At 38.2% G+C, this 18,044-nt stretch overlaps 1 protein-coding gene across 5 annotated transcripts in view; it reads right to left on the reverse strand.

Moving 5' to 3' along the window:
• HGF (hepatocyte growth factor) overlaps window positions 1-18,044 on the reverse strand; it is an 84,201-nt gene that overhangs the window by 36,597 nt on the left and 29,560 nt on the right. For all 5 annotated transcript variants that reach the window (XM_086397162.1, XM_086397161.1, XM_086397165.1 and 2 more), the window contains one exon: window positions 17,152-17,270. In XM_086397162.1, coding sequence (XP_086253288.1) covers window positions 17,152-17,270 — 119 coding nt within the window. The remainder of the gene's footprint in view (window positions 1-17,151; window positions 17,271-18,044) is intronic.

Raw genomic sequence — 18,044 nt, forward strand, 5'->3', positions numbered from 1 at the left:
AACAATTCCTAATTTTTAAATTATAAAAATTTATAGAATACAAAGAATTTTTGCACACTAGTAAAAATACAATATTGTACAGAATAAATATAATTTCATTAGGTCTTGTAATAAACTGAATATTTGTGTCTTCCTCAAATTCATATGTTATGGTACTAGACAGTGGGGCCTTTGGCAAATGTTTAGTTTGTAAGAGCAGAGCCCTCATAAATGGGATTATAAAAGAGCCCCTGCAGAGCTCCCTTGCTTCTTCTACCATATGAAGACACAGGGAAGAGTTAGCCATCTATGAACCAGGAATCAGCCCCTCTAGATACCAAACCTGCTGGCACCTTGACCTTGGACTTTCAGCCTCCAGATCTATGAGAAATATGTTTCTGTTGTTTAGAATCTACCAAATCTATGGTATTCTCTTATAGCAGCCTGAAATAAGTCTGGCCCTATCAAGATATAAAGAATCTAAATAATATTATTGTTTTTGACTCTTATTTTAACAAGCATCTGTAGCTTACATTTTAAAGGAGATCAGTCCTGGGTGTTCATTGGAAGGACTGATGCTAAAGCTGAAACTCCAGTACTTTGGCCACCTCATGCAAAGAGTTGACTCATTGGAAAAGATCCTGATGCTAGGAGGGATTGGAGGCAGGAGGAGAAGGGGACAACAGAGGATGAGATGGCTGGATGGCATCACCGACTCGATGGACATGAGTTTGAGTAAACTCCAGGAGTTGGTGATGGACAGGGAGGCCTGGCATGCTGCGATTCATGGGGTCTCAAAGAGTCGGACACGACTGAGTGACTGAACTGAACTGAACTGAACTTTGAAATATGTACCCTGAAACAACTTGATGATATGTTTTAACTCAGTAGAAATATTTCTTGTGATTTAACTACAAACTATCAATATTTATATAGTATTTTTATTTACTTAAAAAGTACCCTCTGAAGTCAGTATTTATCCATTTCAGCTGCTAGAAGAGGCCCCATAAACAAAGCTACATAATTCTGATGGCAATTATATTCTATATATTTGAATTATATTCTATATATATATAGAATATAATATATAATATATATTCTATATATATATTATATATATTTATTTATTAAATATATATATTTATTCTATATATAGAATAAATAATATAAGCAAAAAAAGATATATTAGTACAACAAGGTAACTACATAGCTTTTATTAATTAGTAACAGTTATTGTGAGATTTTATGCAGCTATTTAATAAATAATATCTGAGGGGGACCATGAATGTCCATAGACCATTTAACTGATATAAATGATCTCTGCCGCCTACACAAATACTTATGATTCAAACAAAAGGAATTATTCCTGGTCTGCAATAAAATAGACTCCCTCAGCTGTCCTACTATATAAACATCAAAACTTGGAGCAAAAACAAAACAAATGTTTCATGCTATTTGATTTGAAAGGGCTGTTAAATGTTGGGAAATCTATTCTTTTGGACTTAATACTTAAACATTAGACCTGAATAAGGGAAGGCTTTGAAGAGTCTCCAGTGGCCTAGCAAAGCATTAAAGAAGCACAGAAACACCCCCAGTATCAGCTGAAGATTACCAAGTTTAGCCAAAGCAACATGTTTTTAAAATATTGCATCTCAACATCCACAAATTTTTCTGCAAGTATGTCTACCAGGCTTACACCGAAAATACCAGGAACTCTTCTGAGAGTTTCTAACAAATAAAACATTTTGCCAGGGGTGTAAGTAGTGGTCACCCTTTGGAAGCAGAGGCAAAGATATCTGTATGATCCTCAGTGGCCTATGAGTGAAGGAATGTTTTTCTTTGATGACTGACACAAAGTTTTCTATTTGGAAATGCTTTAAGGAAAAAAAAAACAAGCGCTATTGAAAAATTTCACTGTCTTGCTAGAACATGATCAAATACAACGGGTTTCTCTTGGAACATTAATTTCACTTTGCTGGTATGGATGTGCTGTGATCTTATTATTATACTATTTGGTAGAGAATTTTAAGGTCTGAATAGATTTTTTGAGAGAATTAGCATTAATTGTTATGTAATTGCTAGGAAAGCCCTCTTGCCTCCAAGACAATGTATAATAAATTGACGCTTTTTCTCTGTTAAAGGCTAGCTGAGTCCTTGCGGAGAGGCCACGAGGCCCTGACAGAGGCCTGTGAAAGGCAGTGGAGAATGTGAGTACACACGTATGTGACAGAAAGCCACACCCATGGCTCCATAACTTTTACATAGACAATTAGTAAATCCACATTTACAGTCCCCTTAGCCCTCCAAAAAATCTGGATTTCTTAGTGGTGAAAAGCTATTGCATTCTTTTGCCTATAGCTAAGAACAAGTTGCTTCATAAGCCATTGGCTAAATACCTGATTATTCTTAGAATAATTCAACCCAACCTACTTCTTATTCCCAGCTACTGAAGAGCAATTGAAATGTAGGATTTACTTTACGATGGTCCCTGGATATTTAGAACAATGTGTAAAGCTACTCTCCCATCATCAGACTTCTGCTCTTTGGGCCACAAAGGGCAGGATAAAGCTCAATGTAAATTTAAAGAGCTCCTTGTTTTAAACTGTTGTGAGAGAATGATATAAAGACCTCCAAACCCAAACCTCAAATTGCTTCCATGTTTTCTTTCCATGTGAACCTGGAATTCATGTCTGAAACTTTCCCCTGGACTTTATCCAATTCTTTTCTGTTGTAAAATGCTCAGGAGACAAGAATTTCATGAAAGGTCTTCAATTTTATTCTCTTGTTCCTTAGAAGATGACTTGGAAAAGACCTCCAGTACAAGATCTTTCCCTTGAGAAAGGATATTGATAGCAATTTTTTCCTGACACTGAATACAATGAGAGGACTATATTTCTATGAATCTCTGTTCCGGCCTTGAATTAATTAATAAAATTTAGACAAATAATTAGCTTTCTTTAAGAAAGAAAATGATTTGCTAAAGTAAGTTTCCCAACACACAAAGACATGGAATTTTAAAAGGTTATATATTGATGCCAATGTACATTGGTTACTAGGAGAAAGGATTCTTTTAATTTAGTACCAATGGCAACATATCTTCTCAAGTCACCATAACAAAATAAAACTGGGTGGCTTAATCAACAGTAATATATTTGCTTATAATTCTGGCAGCTATAAAGTCCAAGATTAAGGTGGTAGCCAGTGATTCCTGGTGAGAGTTCTATTCCTGGCTTGTAGATGTAGGTATAGACATACCCTTTTGGTATATCTTCATATTGTAGAGAGAGAGATTATGCTCATCCCCTACTTTTAAGGCCACAAATCCTATTGTTTTAGGATCCCATCATTATACTTCATCATCCTTAATTGTCTCCTAAGAACCCAACTCCAAATGCAATAAGGGTTTAGACTTCAGCGTATGAATTTTGAGTAGAACACAAGTCAACCCATAATGATAATTTTGATAGAAATCTTAGCTATCAGAGATCTGCCTAGGCCACACTTCTGCAGTGGGGAGTTGTTCAACAAGTATAAAGTTTCAGTTATGCAAGATGAGTAAGTTTTAGAGATCTATGATATGACAGAGTAACTATACTTGACAATACTGTGTTATATACTAAACGATTGTTAAGAGAGTACACCTCAAGTTGTGTTCTTACCAAACACACACACAAAAAGGCAAGGGAAGTCAGGAGGAAACTTCTGAAGGTAAGTAATATGGTTATTATCTTGATTGTGGAGACAGATTCATAGACATACATTCAAAGCTATCAAACTGTGTTCATTAAATATGTGATGTTTTTAAACATCAGTTATAGCTCAGTAAAGCGCTTAAAAATATAAAATGGCTCTGGACACATATATCAGAAGTTTAAAAAATAAGAGGGAAAAGAAAAAGGAGGTGAAAAAATAGGGAGGACGTCACAAGCTTTGTTTATTTTATTGAAGGAAAACCCATCAAGACAAGCAGCAAAGGTGCAAAACTAGCTCAGGGAAGCATGAACTCTGACAGTGAGTTGAAGTGATGGGAAGAAGCTAAGAAGCAAATCTTCCTAGTTGGAAATGTTTGGGGAAAGCCTGTTTTTTACATGAAAATCAAAATGCATAGTATAAATTCCAAGAGACATTAAAAGAAAATGAAAAACTACCACTGATTAGGAAAGGAACAGTCATTCACTCAACAAAGACTTGTTGAACTCCTGTCACAGGCAAGGCAATGTGGTAAGTCTCTGGGGTACAAAAAAAGACATAGTCCTTACTCTTTTGGAGCTTAAAAATTTTGATAGAGAGAGCTATTAACCAAATAGCTTCAAAAGTAAATGTGGAAACCAAACTCTGAGAAGTACATGGAAGGAGAGGTTTATGTTGCTATAAATATACAGTAAGGAATTTGACCCAGTCTGGGAAGTCAAATGAAGAAATGATAACTGACTTGAAATTTGTACAATGGGTAGCTGTCAATTAGGTTAGGAAGGAAGAGAACATTTTTTAAGGCCGAGGACATGGCAGGGGTTGAAGGAACTATAATAAGAATATGGAAGATATGAGGCATAGGAAGAAACATATTCTGGCTGGTACAGAGAGCATTGAGAGACGTGTATATGAGGCTGGAGAGTCGGGTGGAGAAGTAAAAGATGGTTTTATTTTGTCTGTGTCCTAAGATCAAAGGCAGTGACTGTAGAGTTTTAAACTGGTGTGTGTGTGTGATATGCTAGGCATAGGGAATGATATATTCAGATTTTTTTTTTTAAATAGTCTATTTGCCAAGTGGAGAAGGAGTTGGAGGGGAAAAGCTTGTGAACATGGATATAGCTCCACTCAGAAGTCCATCCGAATATTCAAGAAAGTTCAAAAATAATTCTGCTTAGATAAAAGGGATGAAGTGAAATGGAGATTTGAGAGCTACATAGAAAATAAAATTTACAGGCCTTATGATGTATCAAATGTGAGACATGAAGGAAAGAGCATGTTTAGAATTATTTTAAGCTTTTGGATTTTAAACTGTGTAAATGGTGGTATCAGTCATGAAAAAGAGAGCATACAAAGCAGATTAGACCAACCTACAGGATAAAGAGCGCTGAAGAATTGATGCTTTTGAACTGTGGTGTTGGAGAAGACTCTTGAGAGTCCCTTGGACTGCAAGGAGATCCAACCAGTCCATCGTGAAGGAGATCAGCCCTGGGATTTCTTTGGAAGGAATGATGCTAAAGCTGAAACTCCAGTACTTTGGCCACCTCATGCGAAGAGTTGACTCATTGGAAAAGACTCTGATGCTGGGAGGGATTGGGGGCAGGAGGAGAAGGGGACGACAGAGGATGAGATGGCTGGATGGCATCACTGACTCAATGGACGCAAGTCTCAGTGAACTCCGGGAGTTGGTGATGGACAGGGAGGCCTGGCGTGCTGCGATTCATGGGGTCGCAAAGAGTTGGACACGACTGAGCAACTGATCTGATCTGACAGGATAAATGAAGAAAGTCCAAGAGAAAGATAATAAGTGATAGAAGTCTCCAAGAAGGCAAGTTGCTGGTGATGAAGGGTGGGAACGGATATACAACAAGTATATCCTAATTAGAGTATTTTTATGGGACATCAGCCTTACATGTCTGACATGGAGCAAAAAGTTCTCAGAGGGATACCTGGCATTCTGGAGATCTTTGCAGGAATCTAGGAAGCCAAAACTATTTTCATAACCATGCTAGAATGCCACTTGTCCTTTTTACAGTGGTATATCCAGGTGCACTTTGATGTGTGATATCCATCCCAAAAGACTGAACGCAGAAGCAAATACAAGACACTCAGCTATCTTCTTACAATTTAGGTAACATTAAAGAAATTTACAAAAAAAAAAATCTAAACCATTATTAGCATTTTTCTATTTTTCTGAAAAAAGTTTTTTTTCCTTTAAAATGTTATATTTATTAACACTGAATGAGCTTATCATGTCTAATCAATTAATAAATGTTTTTAATTTATGTTTTAATTTCCAATACATTAGATATTGACTCATATAACTCACTCAGACAATTTGGTGTTCTCAATAATGTGTAAAGATATCCTCAGTTTAATTGATTTAAATAATCAATGGGATACCTAAGGGACATCAACCACATCATAAGGGACATAAACCACAAGTTAGTTTTTCAGTTGCAGAGAGCTACTAAAGTTCACTTCAGAAAAGCACAATTAGTCCCAACACATATTTTATTTCTCTCTGAAAAGCATGGACTAATACATAAAACAAACTTACTCAGAATACAGAGTTATTGTTATAGGGAAAAACCATTAAAAAATAAGTACTTCATTTAAGCACTACACGGGACCTTCAATCTTACTACATGTTTGCAGTGTTTTAAAATTCTTGGAAGTCTGTTAAAGTTATATAGCAGAGTATGTGTAGGCTGCTGTCATCTGGGGAGAAATCACCTTTTGAAGAATATGGTGTGAAGGGGGACTGACAAGGCCTCTCCCGGAACAGCCTGGTACACGTGTCAGGTGATGAACTTTCACTGATACACTGATTTCAAGATGAGAAACTCAGAAGCAAAGTGACAATTATACATTTATAGTTCATTCAGCTTTTTTTTTTACTTTACTAGTTTATGATAAAATTATGAAATTGCAATTTTATCATAGATTTTGCTCTGTTTTGTTCACTTCTCTATCCCCAGAATCTAAAAAAATGACATATAAGAGCTACTCAGTAAATATTTGTTTAATGAATTCTATATAAAAGGGGCAAATACCCCTCTTTATGCTCTCTCTACAGTGGCAACCCACTCCAGTACTCTTGCTTGGAAAATCCCATGGATGGAGGAGCCTGGCAGGCTGCAGTCCATGGGGTCGCTAAGAGTAGGACACGACTGAGTGACTTCACTTTCACTTTTCACTTTCATGCATTGGAGAAGGAAATGGCAACCCACCCCAGTATTCTTGCCTGGAGAATCCCAAGGATGGGGGAGCCTGGTGGGCTACCATCTATGGGGTCGCACAGAGTTGGACACGACTGAAGCGACTTAGCAGCAGCAGCAGCAGCAGCATGCTCTCTCTATGCTTCCTCGGAGTGCTGCTATGTCCAAGGCTTTTGATTTCACTATTCACTTCTGATTTTGCATGACATTCATGGAAGACTGAACTTAAATATGCTTTGAGCACTGACATGAAGCACCTGCATCTCAATATAAAGAGAACCAAACTTAATATCTTTCTCCTCAAATTTATTCCTCTTAAATATGCATCATTTAATCAATTTAGGGAAAAAACCTTTAGACTTTACCTTTTCCCTATCTCATTCCCAAGTTGATCCAACTTGTCATTATATATGGGACACTTTATATCATCATTATATATTTGAACTCTTTAATATTGTTCACATCCTTCTTCACCTTGTTATTGTCACTGTTTACTGCCTTAGTTCACATTCTCTTTCTTACTTTACTGTTAAAATAAGCTCTTATGAGATGCACCTGCCTCCTTGTTCAACACTATGCTGCTGCTGCTGCTAAGTCAGTCGTGTCTGACTCTGTGTGACCCCAGAGACAGCAGCCCACCAGGCTCCCCCATCCCTGGGATTCTCCAGGCAAGAACACTGGAGTGGGTTGCCGTTTCCTTCTCCAATGCATGAAAGTGAAAAGTGAAAGTGAAGTTGCTCAGTCATGTCCAACTCCTAGCAATCCATGGACTGCAGCCTACCAGGCTCCTCCATCCATGGCATTTGCCAGGCAAGAGTACTGGAGTGGGGTGCCATTGCCTTCTGTGCAACACTATGCTAACCACCCAGAATATATAGTAATTCTTATGGATCAGTTCAGTTCAATTCAGTCGCTCAGTCGTGTCCAACTCTTTGCGACCCCATGAATTACAGCACGCCAGGCCTCCCCGTCCATCACCAACTCCCGGAGTTCACTAAAACTCATGTCCATCAAGTCCGTGATGCCATCCAGCCATCTCATCCTCTGTCGTCCCCTTCTCCTCCTGCCCCCAATCCCTCCCAGCATCAGAGTCTTTTCCAATGAGTCAACTCTTCACATGAGGTGGCCAAAGTATTGGAGTTTCAGCTTTAGCATCAGTCCTTCCAATGAACACCCAGGACTGATCTACTTTAGAATGGACCAGTAGTCTTCAAATGTTGGCATTTTTTTGTTTTTGGGTTTTGCTCTTGTTACTAAAATTATTATGAAAAATTACTTCTATTCCCTCTCATGTTTTTAAGTTGCCATCTACATTTTTATGCTAAGTTTAAATAGCTACAAAAGATGTGATTTCTAGCATGTTTTAATTATTGACAGTATTAAAACAAAAAATTGTATATCACTCTTTTGAATGGATTTAAGGTTCTCTAAATACCACGGGGATTTACATCTACCTTTTTCTTGATAAAACGTACATTATCAAGTTCTTTTTCTCGTCAAATCATTTTCTATTCCACTTTAACCATAGGATGTTACTTTAGTGTAATGTATTTTATTTTATGTTGGAGAGTCTTTTATTGCTCATTTCTCATACTTTGCTGAAAGATTTTTATATATTTAAATCATATAAAAATCTCTTGTGACTACAAAATTCTGAGACAAATACACACTAAATACATGCACAGGCATAAATGTACAAATACTACACACATATATATGTGTGCATGTTATGAATTGTTCTTGCTGTTTAAATGCTAAGTCATGTCCAACACTTTTGTGACAGCATGAACTGTAGCCCACCAGATACCTGTGTCCATGGGATTCTCCAGGCAAGAATACAGGAGTGGATTGCAGTTTACTTCTCCAGGAGATCTTCTCAACCCAGGGATAGAACCCACATCTCCTGCATTGCGGGCCTATTATGTGTATTATGGATTGTTGTTCAGTTGATGAGCTGTGTCTGACTCTACAACTCCATGGACTCCAGCATGCCAGGCTTCCTTGTCCTTCACTATCTCCCGGAGTTTGCTCAAATTCAAGTTCATTGAGTCAGTGATGTTATCTAACCATCTCATCCTATGCTGCTGCCTTCTCCTACTGCCCTCAGTCTTTCCCAGCATGAGGGTATTTCCCAGTGAGCTGGTTTTTCACATCAGGTGGCCAAAGTATTGGAGCTCCAGCTTCAGCATCAACCATTCCAATGAATATTCAGTGTTGTTTTCCTTTAGGATTGACTGGTTTGATCACCTCGCTCTCCAAGCAACTCTCAAGAGTCTTCTCCAGCACCACAATTTAAAAGCATTGATTTTTTAGACTCAGCCTTCATGATGGTCCAACTCTCACATCCATAAATGACTACTGAAAAAACCATAGCTTTGACTATATAGACCTATGTCAGCAGTGATGTCTCTGCTTTTTAATACACTGTCTAGGTTTGTCATGGCTTTTCTTCCAAGGAACAAGCATCTTTTAATTTCATGTCTGCAGTCACTGTCCACAGTGATTTTAAAACCCCAAAACACAAAATCTGTCAGTGCCGTGAAGTCATTGGACTGGATGCCATGATCTTAGTTTTTTGAATGTTTAAATGTAAGCCATTTTTTTCACTGTTCTTTTTCACCCTCATCAAGAGGCTCTTTAGTTCCCCTTTGTTCTCTGCCATTATTGGTATCATCTGCATATCTCCTGACAATTTTGATTATAGCTTGTGATTCATCCAGCCCAGCATTTCACATTATGTACTCTACATAGAAGTTAAATAAGCAAGGTGACAATATACAGCGTTGACCTACTCCTTTCCCAGTTTTGAACCAGTCCATTGTTCAGTGTGCCTGGTTCTAACTGTTGCTTCTTGACCTGCACACAGGTTTCTCAGGAGGTAGATAAGGTGGTCTGGTATTCTCATCTCTTTAAGAATTTTCCACAGTTTGTTGTTATCCACATACAGATTTTAGCATAGTCAATGAAGCAGATGAAGATATTTTTTTGGAATCCCTTTGATCTTTTTATGATCCAGCAGATGTTGGCAATTTGATCTCTGGTTACTATGCCTTTTCTAAATCCAGCTTGAACATGTGGAAATTTTTGGTTCATGTACTGTTGAAGCATAGCTTGAAGGATTTTGAGCATTACTTTGCTAGTATGTGAAATGAGTACAATTGTACAGTAGTTGAAACATACTTTGGCATTGCTTTTCTTTGGGGTTAGAATGAAACTGACATTTTCTAGTCCAGTGGCCACTGCTGAGTTTTCCAAATTTGCCGGCATAATGGGTGAACTTTAACAGCTGCATCTTTCAGGATTTGAAATAGCTCAGCAGGAATTCCATCACCTCCACTAGTTTTGTTCATAGTTCAGTTCAGTCACTCAGTCGTGTCTGACTCTTTGCGACCCCATGAATCACAGCACGCCAGGCCTCCCTGTCCATCACCAACTCCCGGAGTTCACTCAAACTCATGTCCATCGAGTCGGTGATGCCATCCAGCCATCTCATCTTCTGTCGTCCCCTTCTCCTCCTGCCCCCAATCCCTCCCAGCATCTGGGTCTTTTCCAATGAGTCAATTCTTTGCATGAGGTGGCCAAAGTACTGGAGTTTCAGCTTTAGCATCATTCTTTCCAAAGAACAACCAGGGCTGATCTCCTTTAGAATGGACTGGGTGGATCTCCTTGCAGTCCAAGGGACTCTCAAGAGTCTTCTCCAACACCACAGTTCAAAAGCATCAATTCTTCGGCGCTCAGCTTTCTTCACAGTCCAACTCTCACATCCATACATGACTACTGGAAAAACCATAGCCTTGACTAAACAGACCTTTGTTGGCAAAGTAATGTCTCTGCTTTTCAATATGTTCATAGAAATGCTTCCTAAGACCCACTTGACTTCACACTCCAGGATATCTGGCTCTAGGTGAGTGACCAAATCATCCTGGTTATCTGGGTCATTAAGACCTTCTTTGTATAGTTCTTCTGTGTATTCTTGCCACCTCTTCTTAATATCTTCTGCTTCTGTTAGGTCCTTACTCTTTCTGTCCTTTATTGTGCTCATCTTTGCATGAAATGTTCCCTTGGTATCTCTAATTTTCTTGAAGAGATCTCTAGTCTTTCCCATTCTGTTTCCCCTCCCCACCTCCTACCCCCATTTCTTTGTATTGTTCACTTAAGGCTTTCTTATCTCTCCTTGCTATTCTCTGGAACTCTGCATTCAGTTGGTATATCTTTCCCTTTCTCCTTTTACTCTCACTTCTCTTCTTTTCTCAGCTATTTGTAAGCCCTCCTCAGACAACAACTTTACCTTCTTGCATTTATTTTTCTTGGGGATGGTTTTGGTCATCACTTCCCATACGATGTTATAAACCTTTGTCCATAGTTCTCAGGGACTCTGTCTACAAGATCTAATCCCTTGAATCTACTTGTCACCTCCACTGTATAATCATAAGTGATTTGATTTAGGTCATATCCGAAAGTGGTTTTCCCTATTTTATTCATTTTAAGCCTACACTTTGCAATAAGGAGTTCATGATCTGAGCCACAGTCAGCTCCAGGTCTTGCTTTTGCTAACTCTATAGAGTTTCTCCATCTTCGGCTTCAAGGAATGTAATCTGTCTGATTTCAGTACTGACCATCTGGTGATGTCCATGTGTAGAGTCATCTCTTGTGTTGTTGTTTGCTATGACCAGCATGTTCTCTTGGCAAAACTCTGTTATCCTTTGCCTTGCTTCATTTTGTACTCCAAGGTCAAACTTGCCTATTATTCCAGGTATCTCTTGACTTCCTACTTTTGCTTTCCAATCCCCTTGATGAAAAGGACATTTTTTTTTTCCTGGTGTTAGCTCTAGGAAGTGTTGTAGGCTTTCACAGAATTGGTCATCTTCCACTTCCTTGGCATCAGTGGTTGGGGCACAGACTCGGATTACTGTGACTTGAAAATTTTGCCTTGGAAACAAACCAAGATCATTTTGTTGTTTTTGAGATTGCACCCAAGTACTGCATTTCAGACTCTTGTTGACTATGAGGGCTACTCCATTTCTTCTAACAGATTCTTGCCTGCAGGAGTAGATATAATGTCCTCTGAATTAAATTTGCCCATTCTTGTCCATTTTAGTCCACTGATTCCTAAAATATTGATGCTCACTCTTGCCATCTCCTGCTTGACCACTTCCAATTTACCTAGATCCATGGACCTAACATTCCATGTTCCTATGAAATATTGTTCTCTGAATATGTGTCCCATATATTCCTATGAAATATTACATCATCAGACTTTACTCTCACCATCAGGCACATCCACAGCTGAGTGTTGTTTCTGCTTTGGTCCAGCGTCTTCATTCTTTCTGGAGGAATTTCTCCACTCTCCCTTCCGACTTAGGGGGATCATCTTCTGGTATCATATCTTTTTGCCTTTTCATACTGTCCATGGGATTCTTGAGGCAAGAATACTGAAGTGGTTTGCCATTCCCTGCTCCAGTGAGCCACATTTTGTCAGAACTCTCCACCAAAACCCATCCATCTTGGGTGGCCTTGTACGCCATGGCTCATAGCTTCACTGAGTTACACAAGGCTGTGATCCATACAATCATTTTGATTAGCTTTCTGTGATGGTGGTTTTTGTTCTGGAGGCTGTGACATTTAAGTTCTTACTTCTGTCTGCCTTCTGATGGATGAGAATAAGAGGCTTATGTAAACTTCCTGATGGGAGGGACTGGCTGTGGGGAAAACTGAGTCTTGTTCTGGTGGGCAAGGCCATGCTCAGTAAATCTTTAGTCAAACTGTCTTTGGATGGGAGGGCTGTGCTCCCACCCTGTTAGTTGTTTGGCCTAAGGTGAGTCCTAGAGTGTATAGGCTCTATGGTAGGGCTACTGGCAACCTCCAAAAAGGACTTATACCCAACACATGCCTCCCAGAACTGTTGCTTCCTGTGCCCCTGTTCCCACGGCAGGCCATTTCCAACCCACGCCTCTGCAAGAGACCCTCCAACACACACAGGCAGGTTTGGCTCAGTCTCTTGTGGGGTCACTGCTCTTTTCCCCTGGCTCCTGGTGTGCACAAGATTTTGTGCCCTCCAAGGGTCTCTGTTTCCCCCAGTCTTGTGGGAGTTCTGGAATCAAATCCACTGTCTTTCAAAGTCGGATTCCCTGGGGAGTCCCTTTGCCAGATCCCCTGGTTGGAAAGTCTGATGTGGGGCCTAGAACTTTCACAACAGTGTGAGCAGTTCTTTAGTATTATTGTGATATTCTTTGGTATTATCTGTTATGGATGGAGTTATATAATTATTAGCAGTATGTAGATGATAAACAGTATGAATACATAGTATTTTCAAAGGTCTCTTTGTTTAGTGTCCCCAAGATTTTTACACCCAGGACAATATACCCCATTAATATTCAGGTAGGATTGACAGTTTACCTTTTTTCAGTACAGTAGCAAGAGGCAGTTGTCAGTGGACAGGTAGGATATTGAATTTGATTGACCCCTTAGCAACCCATGCACCTCAAGCGAAAGATTTTGAGAAAGAATTCATATGGAAAAAGAGGAGCTGAAATTCGAGGCTTTTAACCTATTCATGCCCTTAAATCCCTAGGACAGGCTTTGTGTTCTGCTGGGTTTCATGCACACTGATTTGGAAGCTACTGTTCTAGATGACGAACAAGATCATTCTCCCTGCTTAATTTTTCAGTGTTTGTCATGGCAACTAGCTGGGATACTCAGATTCTACTTCATCTGCCTCACATTAATCTAATTTTCTCATCTCCTTCCTTTTCTCTGTCTTTATCACATCCTTATCTATATCAACCTAATTACCATGTCATGAATATTGCAGTCTGTGCCACTGATCATGTCTTTGCACACCTTTCATCACTGCCTACCTAATCACAGCCATTTTGAGATAGAGATTATTGTTAATAGATGGGAAGCACCTTTCAGCAGATGTTAAATAAATAATAGCAGTTATAATTTTCTTATACAGTTGTTACATAATAAAACAAGAGTTTCAAAATCTGCCTTCAACTTTAGAGAAGACAAATGACACAATCATAAACTCTATTCTTTTCTTCAAACATATTGAAAGCTCAGAATGAATTCAAGCAGTTGAGACTGAGAGATAACCAGAGATAGCCAGAGAGATAACCCAAGAATCAAATGATATAAGTAATGCATAATAAACCAATATTCTTTTACAGCCAGTGCATATAAACCTGTGTTGGTATACAGGATTCTAATACAGCCCTTAAGATTTCTGCCCATTGATGTATGTTCTGTAATCCCCTCCCCTCTAGTATGGGTATAAATTGTGAATAGCCACCTGGGAAAGCCACTCCTGTAATTAGTTTATGTTGTACAACAAAAGTGAGGAGACTTTTTTAGATGTAATTAAAGTTCCCAATCAGTTGATTTAAATTAATTAAAGGAAGACTTCCTTGGGTGGGCTGACCTAATGAGGTGAGCTCTTTAAAAGGGTGCAGAGCTTTCTGTATCAAATCATACAGAGTGAGGGCAAAAACTGACCAGTTATTTTTCAATCATTGTCCCCAATAAACATATACAATTTTCCCAGGAAAAATAAAACACGGTTATTTTTGCCTTTCACAACTCTGTGTTAAGATGAAAGAAATTATATAGAAGCACTAAAAGATATAATTTCCTAACAGGTCCTTTTGAAATTCATCCCTAGTGCAGAATCTTGGAGAAAGTTGGCTTATAAAATTTTAATAACTTTGAAAAAAAAATCTTAGTAAATAAATGAAAGCGGGCGCAGACACCAGAGGTTCAAAGTAACAGAAAGCTATGCTATTGGTCTTGGAGAAGTAAACTGCCGTATTTTGAAGAGGGCCATGTGGAAGAAAACATCAGGGAGTTTCTAAGAGCTGAGCACCTTAGCACTACAACCACAAGAAACTGAGTTGGAATGGGGACACTCAGTCTTAGATGAGATAGTATGTCTGGTGGGCACCAGGACTGTGGCCTTGTGAGATCCTAAGCAGGGAACACACCTTATTTATGCCTTGACTCCTGTCCCACAGAAAACTTGAGATAATACATATGTGTTACTTTAAGCTACCAAGTTTCTGATAATTTGATAGTTTCTGATAATTTGTTATATAGCAATAGAAAATTAATACACAATTGAAACCATTGCCAATTTTCTTAGTTTTTCATTATAGGCTTATATGTACAAGACAAAATATCTGGAAGAAAGTATCTGTTACATTTTCCAAAATTCCTAAATGCCAGTTTATTTCACTAATTTTGATAAAAGTATAGTCTCTCTATATAAGTTTACAAACTAAAACTTAAATATTTTAAAAATATTCCCAAACCCTTAAAATAATTTTATCTTAACTACAATTGATCCTTGAACACCATGGATTTGAACTCTATAGGTCCATTTATATGCTGGTTTTTTTCCTATGGTAGATGCTATTACCTATTAGTACTACAAGATCCCACAGTTGGTTGAATTCACAGATACAAGGGGAGCCAGGAGAGTCAGTGCCACCTAATCATCATGTTGTTTAAGGCCCAAATGTATAGAGGGTTGGTTCACAAATTCTACCACCATTTTCTTGGAATTAGCATCCTATAAACACCACCCTCTGTTTAATAAATCCATCAGAATTGTTGCATGTTGTATAAATAGTCAACTCTGGACAGAAGAGAAAAAAAAAATCTACCTAACAGAAGTGTCATATTCATTGTATTTTTTTTCCTCTCCCAATGTCTTTTAAAAATAGCCAATCTTGCGCATGCCAGTTGAAAGGTGAATGTGCCAGTCAATATGCATGTGTGTGTGTGTGTGTGTATGTGTGTGTGTGTTACTACTGGTCTTATTCCAGAGACAATTTATGAGTGCCTAAAATACACACACACACACAAGGAAGGGAAACTACTGGTTTATTGTACCTGCCTGGTCTAGATAATAAACAGATTAATAACATTTAAAAAGTCAATGAGTTGCACTAACCCAATCTATACAGAGAAACACTGTCACAAAAATCATCCTTTATTGTAAAGGACCAAACAGATGGTTCAGTTTCCTTGGAACATTGAGAGCCTTCCAGATTCTGCAGTTATTTCACATATGCCAGACATGTCTTTTTTCTATGGGTTTTATTTGAGTTGTCCAAAACATTTCTTTTTATTAGCAGCTTTAAGTGGAGAGATATTTACCTTGGCAGTATCACTGTGTAGATAATACTGAATAAGTTTGTTCAAAGAAACAGTCTCATCATGCCAATCTAAGGAAATATGCAAATCCCTATGCATAGCCTAGTAATTGTATATTTATCATTTGGTGTGCTGGCACCTGATTATCTGTCTTTATATTTTTCTCTCCATATATACATATTTTTATATTAGCAAGACAATTTATAACATGATTACACTTACTACATTTTTGCAATTCTACTGATTTGAAAGCATTTTAGCATCTTGTTGAAAAAAATAAGACTTCTTATACACAGAAATAAAAGCATATCTACATCTAATTATTATCCAGGATAATTTTAGAGAAGAGTAAAAATGTGTGAGCTAATGAAGAAGAGGACCAAGTGTACAGATTTAAAGAGATATCACAAAGCAAGTAAGAAAAGAAGCCTTATCATAAACTCAGGAGAGTAGGGTAAAGGCCAGGATGCAGAAGGGCTATAGGACTGCTAAAATACAAGGTGAAAGAGAATGCAGGCTGTGCACAAGGACAGCCAGAGTGGTGAAAATTAGCTGCTAGAGATTAAAGATGTCTGTAAGAATCTTCTATCAGACTTAGTTTTCTGCATTGCCGCCTCTATCATTCACCAGAAGAGGTCCATAGTCGGTTGACTGCTCATGTTATGTCTAGGAGGATAAGTTAGGGAAAGGATCCAGGATTGGTAGGTAAGAGTCTAAGGTCTTCACTCTTACAGCCCTAATGACATTATGATACTGCACATAATCCCTGATCTTTTTCTCATTCTGTTTTTTTTTCTTCCTTTTCCTTGATAACATGAGAATGTGTAGGCCTTTACCATGAGTTTGTTTTGTGTGTATGTGACACTTACATGTGTATCTCAAAATAATGGCTCTCTGAAAATGCAATAAGTTTATTGCATCTGAAAATGCAATAACTTATCTGAAATGCAAAACTTATCTGAAAATGGATAAGTTTACGTAACACATTCTTAAAACCTATACGCATTAAAGTATCAAACAGTTGTTAACCTGTCTCACTAATAATCGCCTGCTTAGATCCAGTCTGTGAGAGGAAAAGGAAGCAATAAATTTGACCCTAACTTACCGCACATTTTAATTGCACAGTACTCCCAGGGGGTGTCAGGGTCAAGAGTATAGCACCATGGCCTCGGCTTGCCATCAGGATTGCGGCAATAATTATCATCAAAGCCCTTGTCAGGATATCTGCAAACCACACCAAGAAAAGTGTCATGTAAATCTTCCTGGAACATTACCCAGCCCTCAGCTCACAAAATAACTTTTGACTTAGCTCGGATACTATTTTAACTGGTGAAAGAAGAGATTTTTCTATGTTTTGCCTTACAAGGACTGCTCATCATTGACTGCTGAGTGTATTAATGTGCATATAGTAGTAAGGCTGGAGTACCATCCCCTTCAATAGTAAGTTAGGTCCATTTGGCACCTGTACACCAGTTAGGTCTCAAACTGAAGCCCCTTCTCACAAGCCCAATTAAGGACCGGTTACATACACGTTGACCTTGAATAGATTATTTATTAAGAAAATAGGTCCTCTGCTAGAGCAGGCTTAAAGTTCAAACTGAAAGTTAGGTTTCAATAGCTATGTTACTAATGGTAGCTCAGTTTTGGAGCTAGAGCTGTCTAGGTCATGCCCTCACCTCCACCAGAGTAAAAGACAAACTCCATCACACCTCTTTTTCTATACCCACCTCCCTTTAAATTAACAGGGTCCTGAATTGGTGGTTTGCTTTTAATTACTACCATATCCCTTCTGATCTCACTTGAAAGATGAGAAATGCGTTTTAAAATAAAGCAGTTTTAATTTCATCTAAAAAAGCAACAAACAAAAAAGAGAAAATATAAAGAAAAAACACCATTTGGCAATTTCCAGAGAAAGGGGCAGAAAGGCCTTCTTCTGTATTTATTTGTATTTTCAGTCTTTATAATAAAAAAGGGAAAAGTTTTTTCAACTAAAACGTT

Source organism: Bos grunniens, chromosome 4 (assembly GCF_055505025.1).
Source record: "Bos grunniens cultivar Pamir isolate PY7600 chromosome 4, Bosgru_T2T1.0, whole genome shotgun sequence".
Lineage (NCBI taxonomy): Eukaryota > Metazoa > Chordata > Mammalia > Artiodactyla > Bovidae > Bos > Bos grunniens.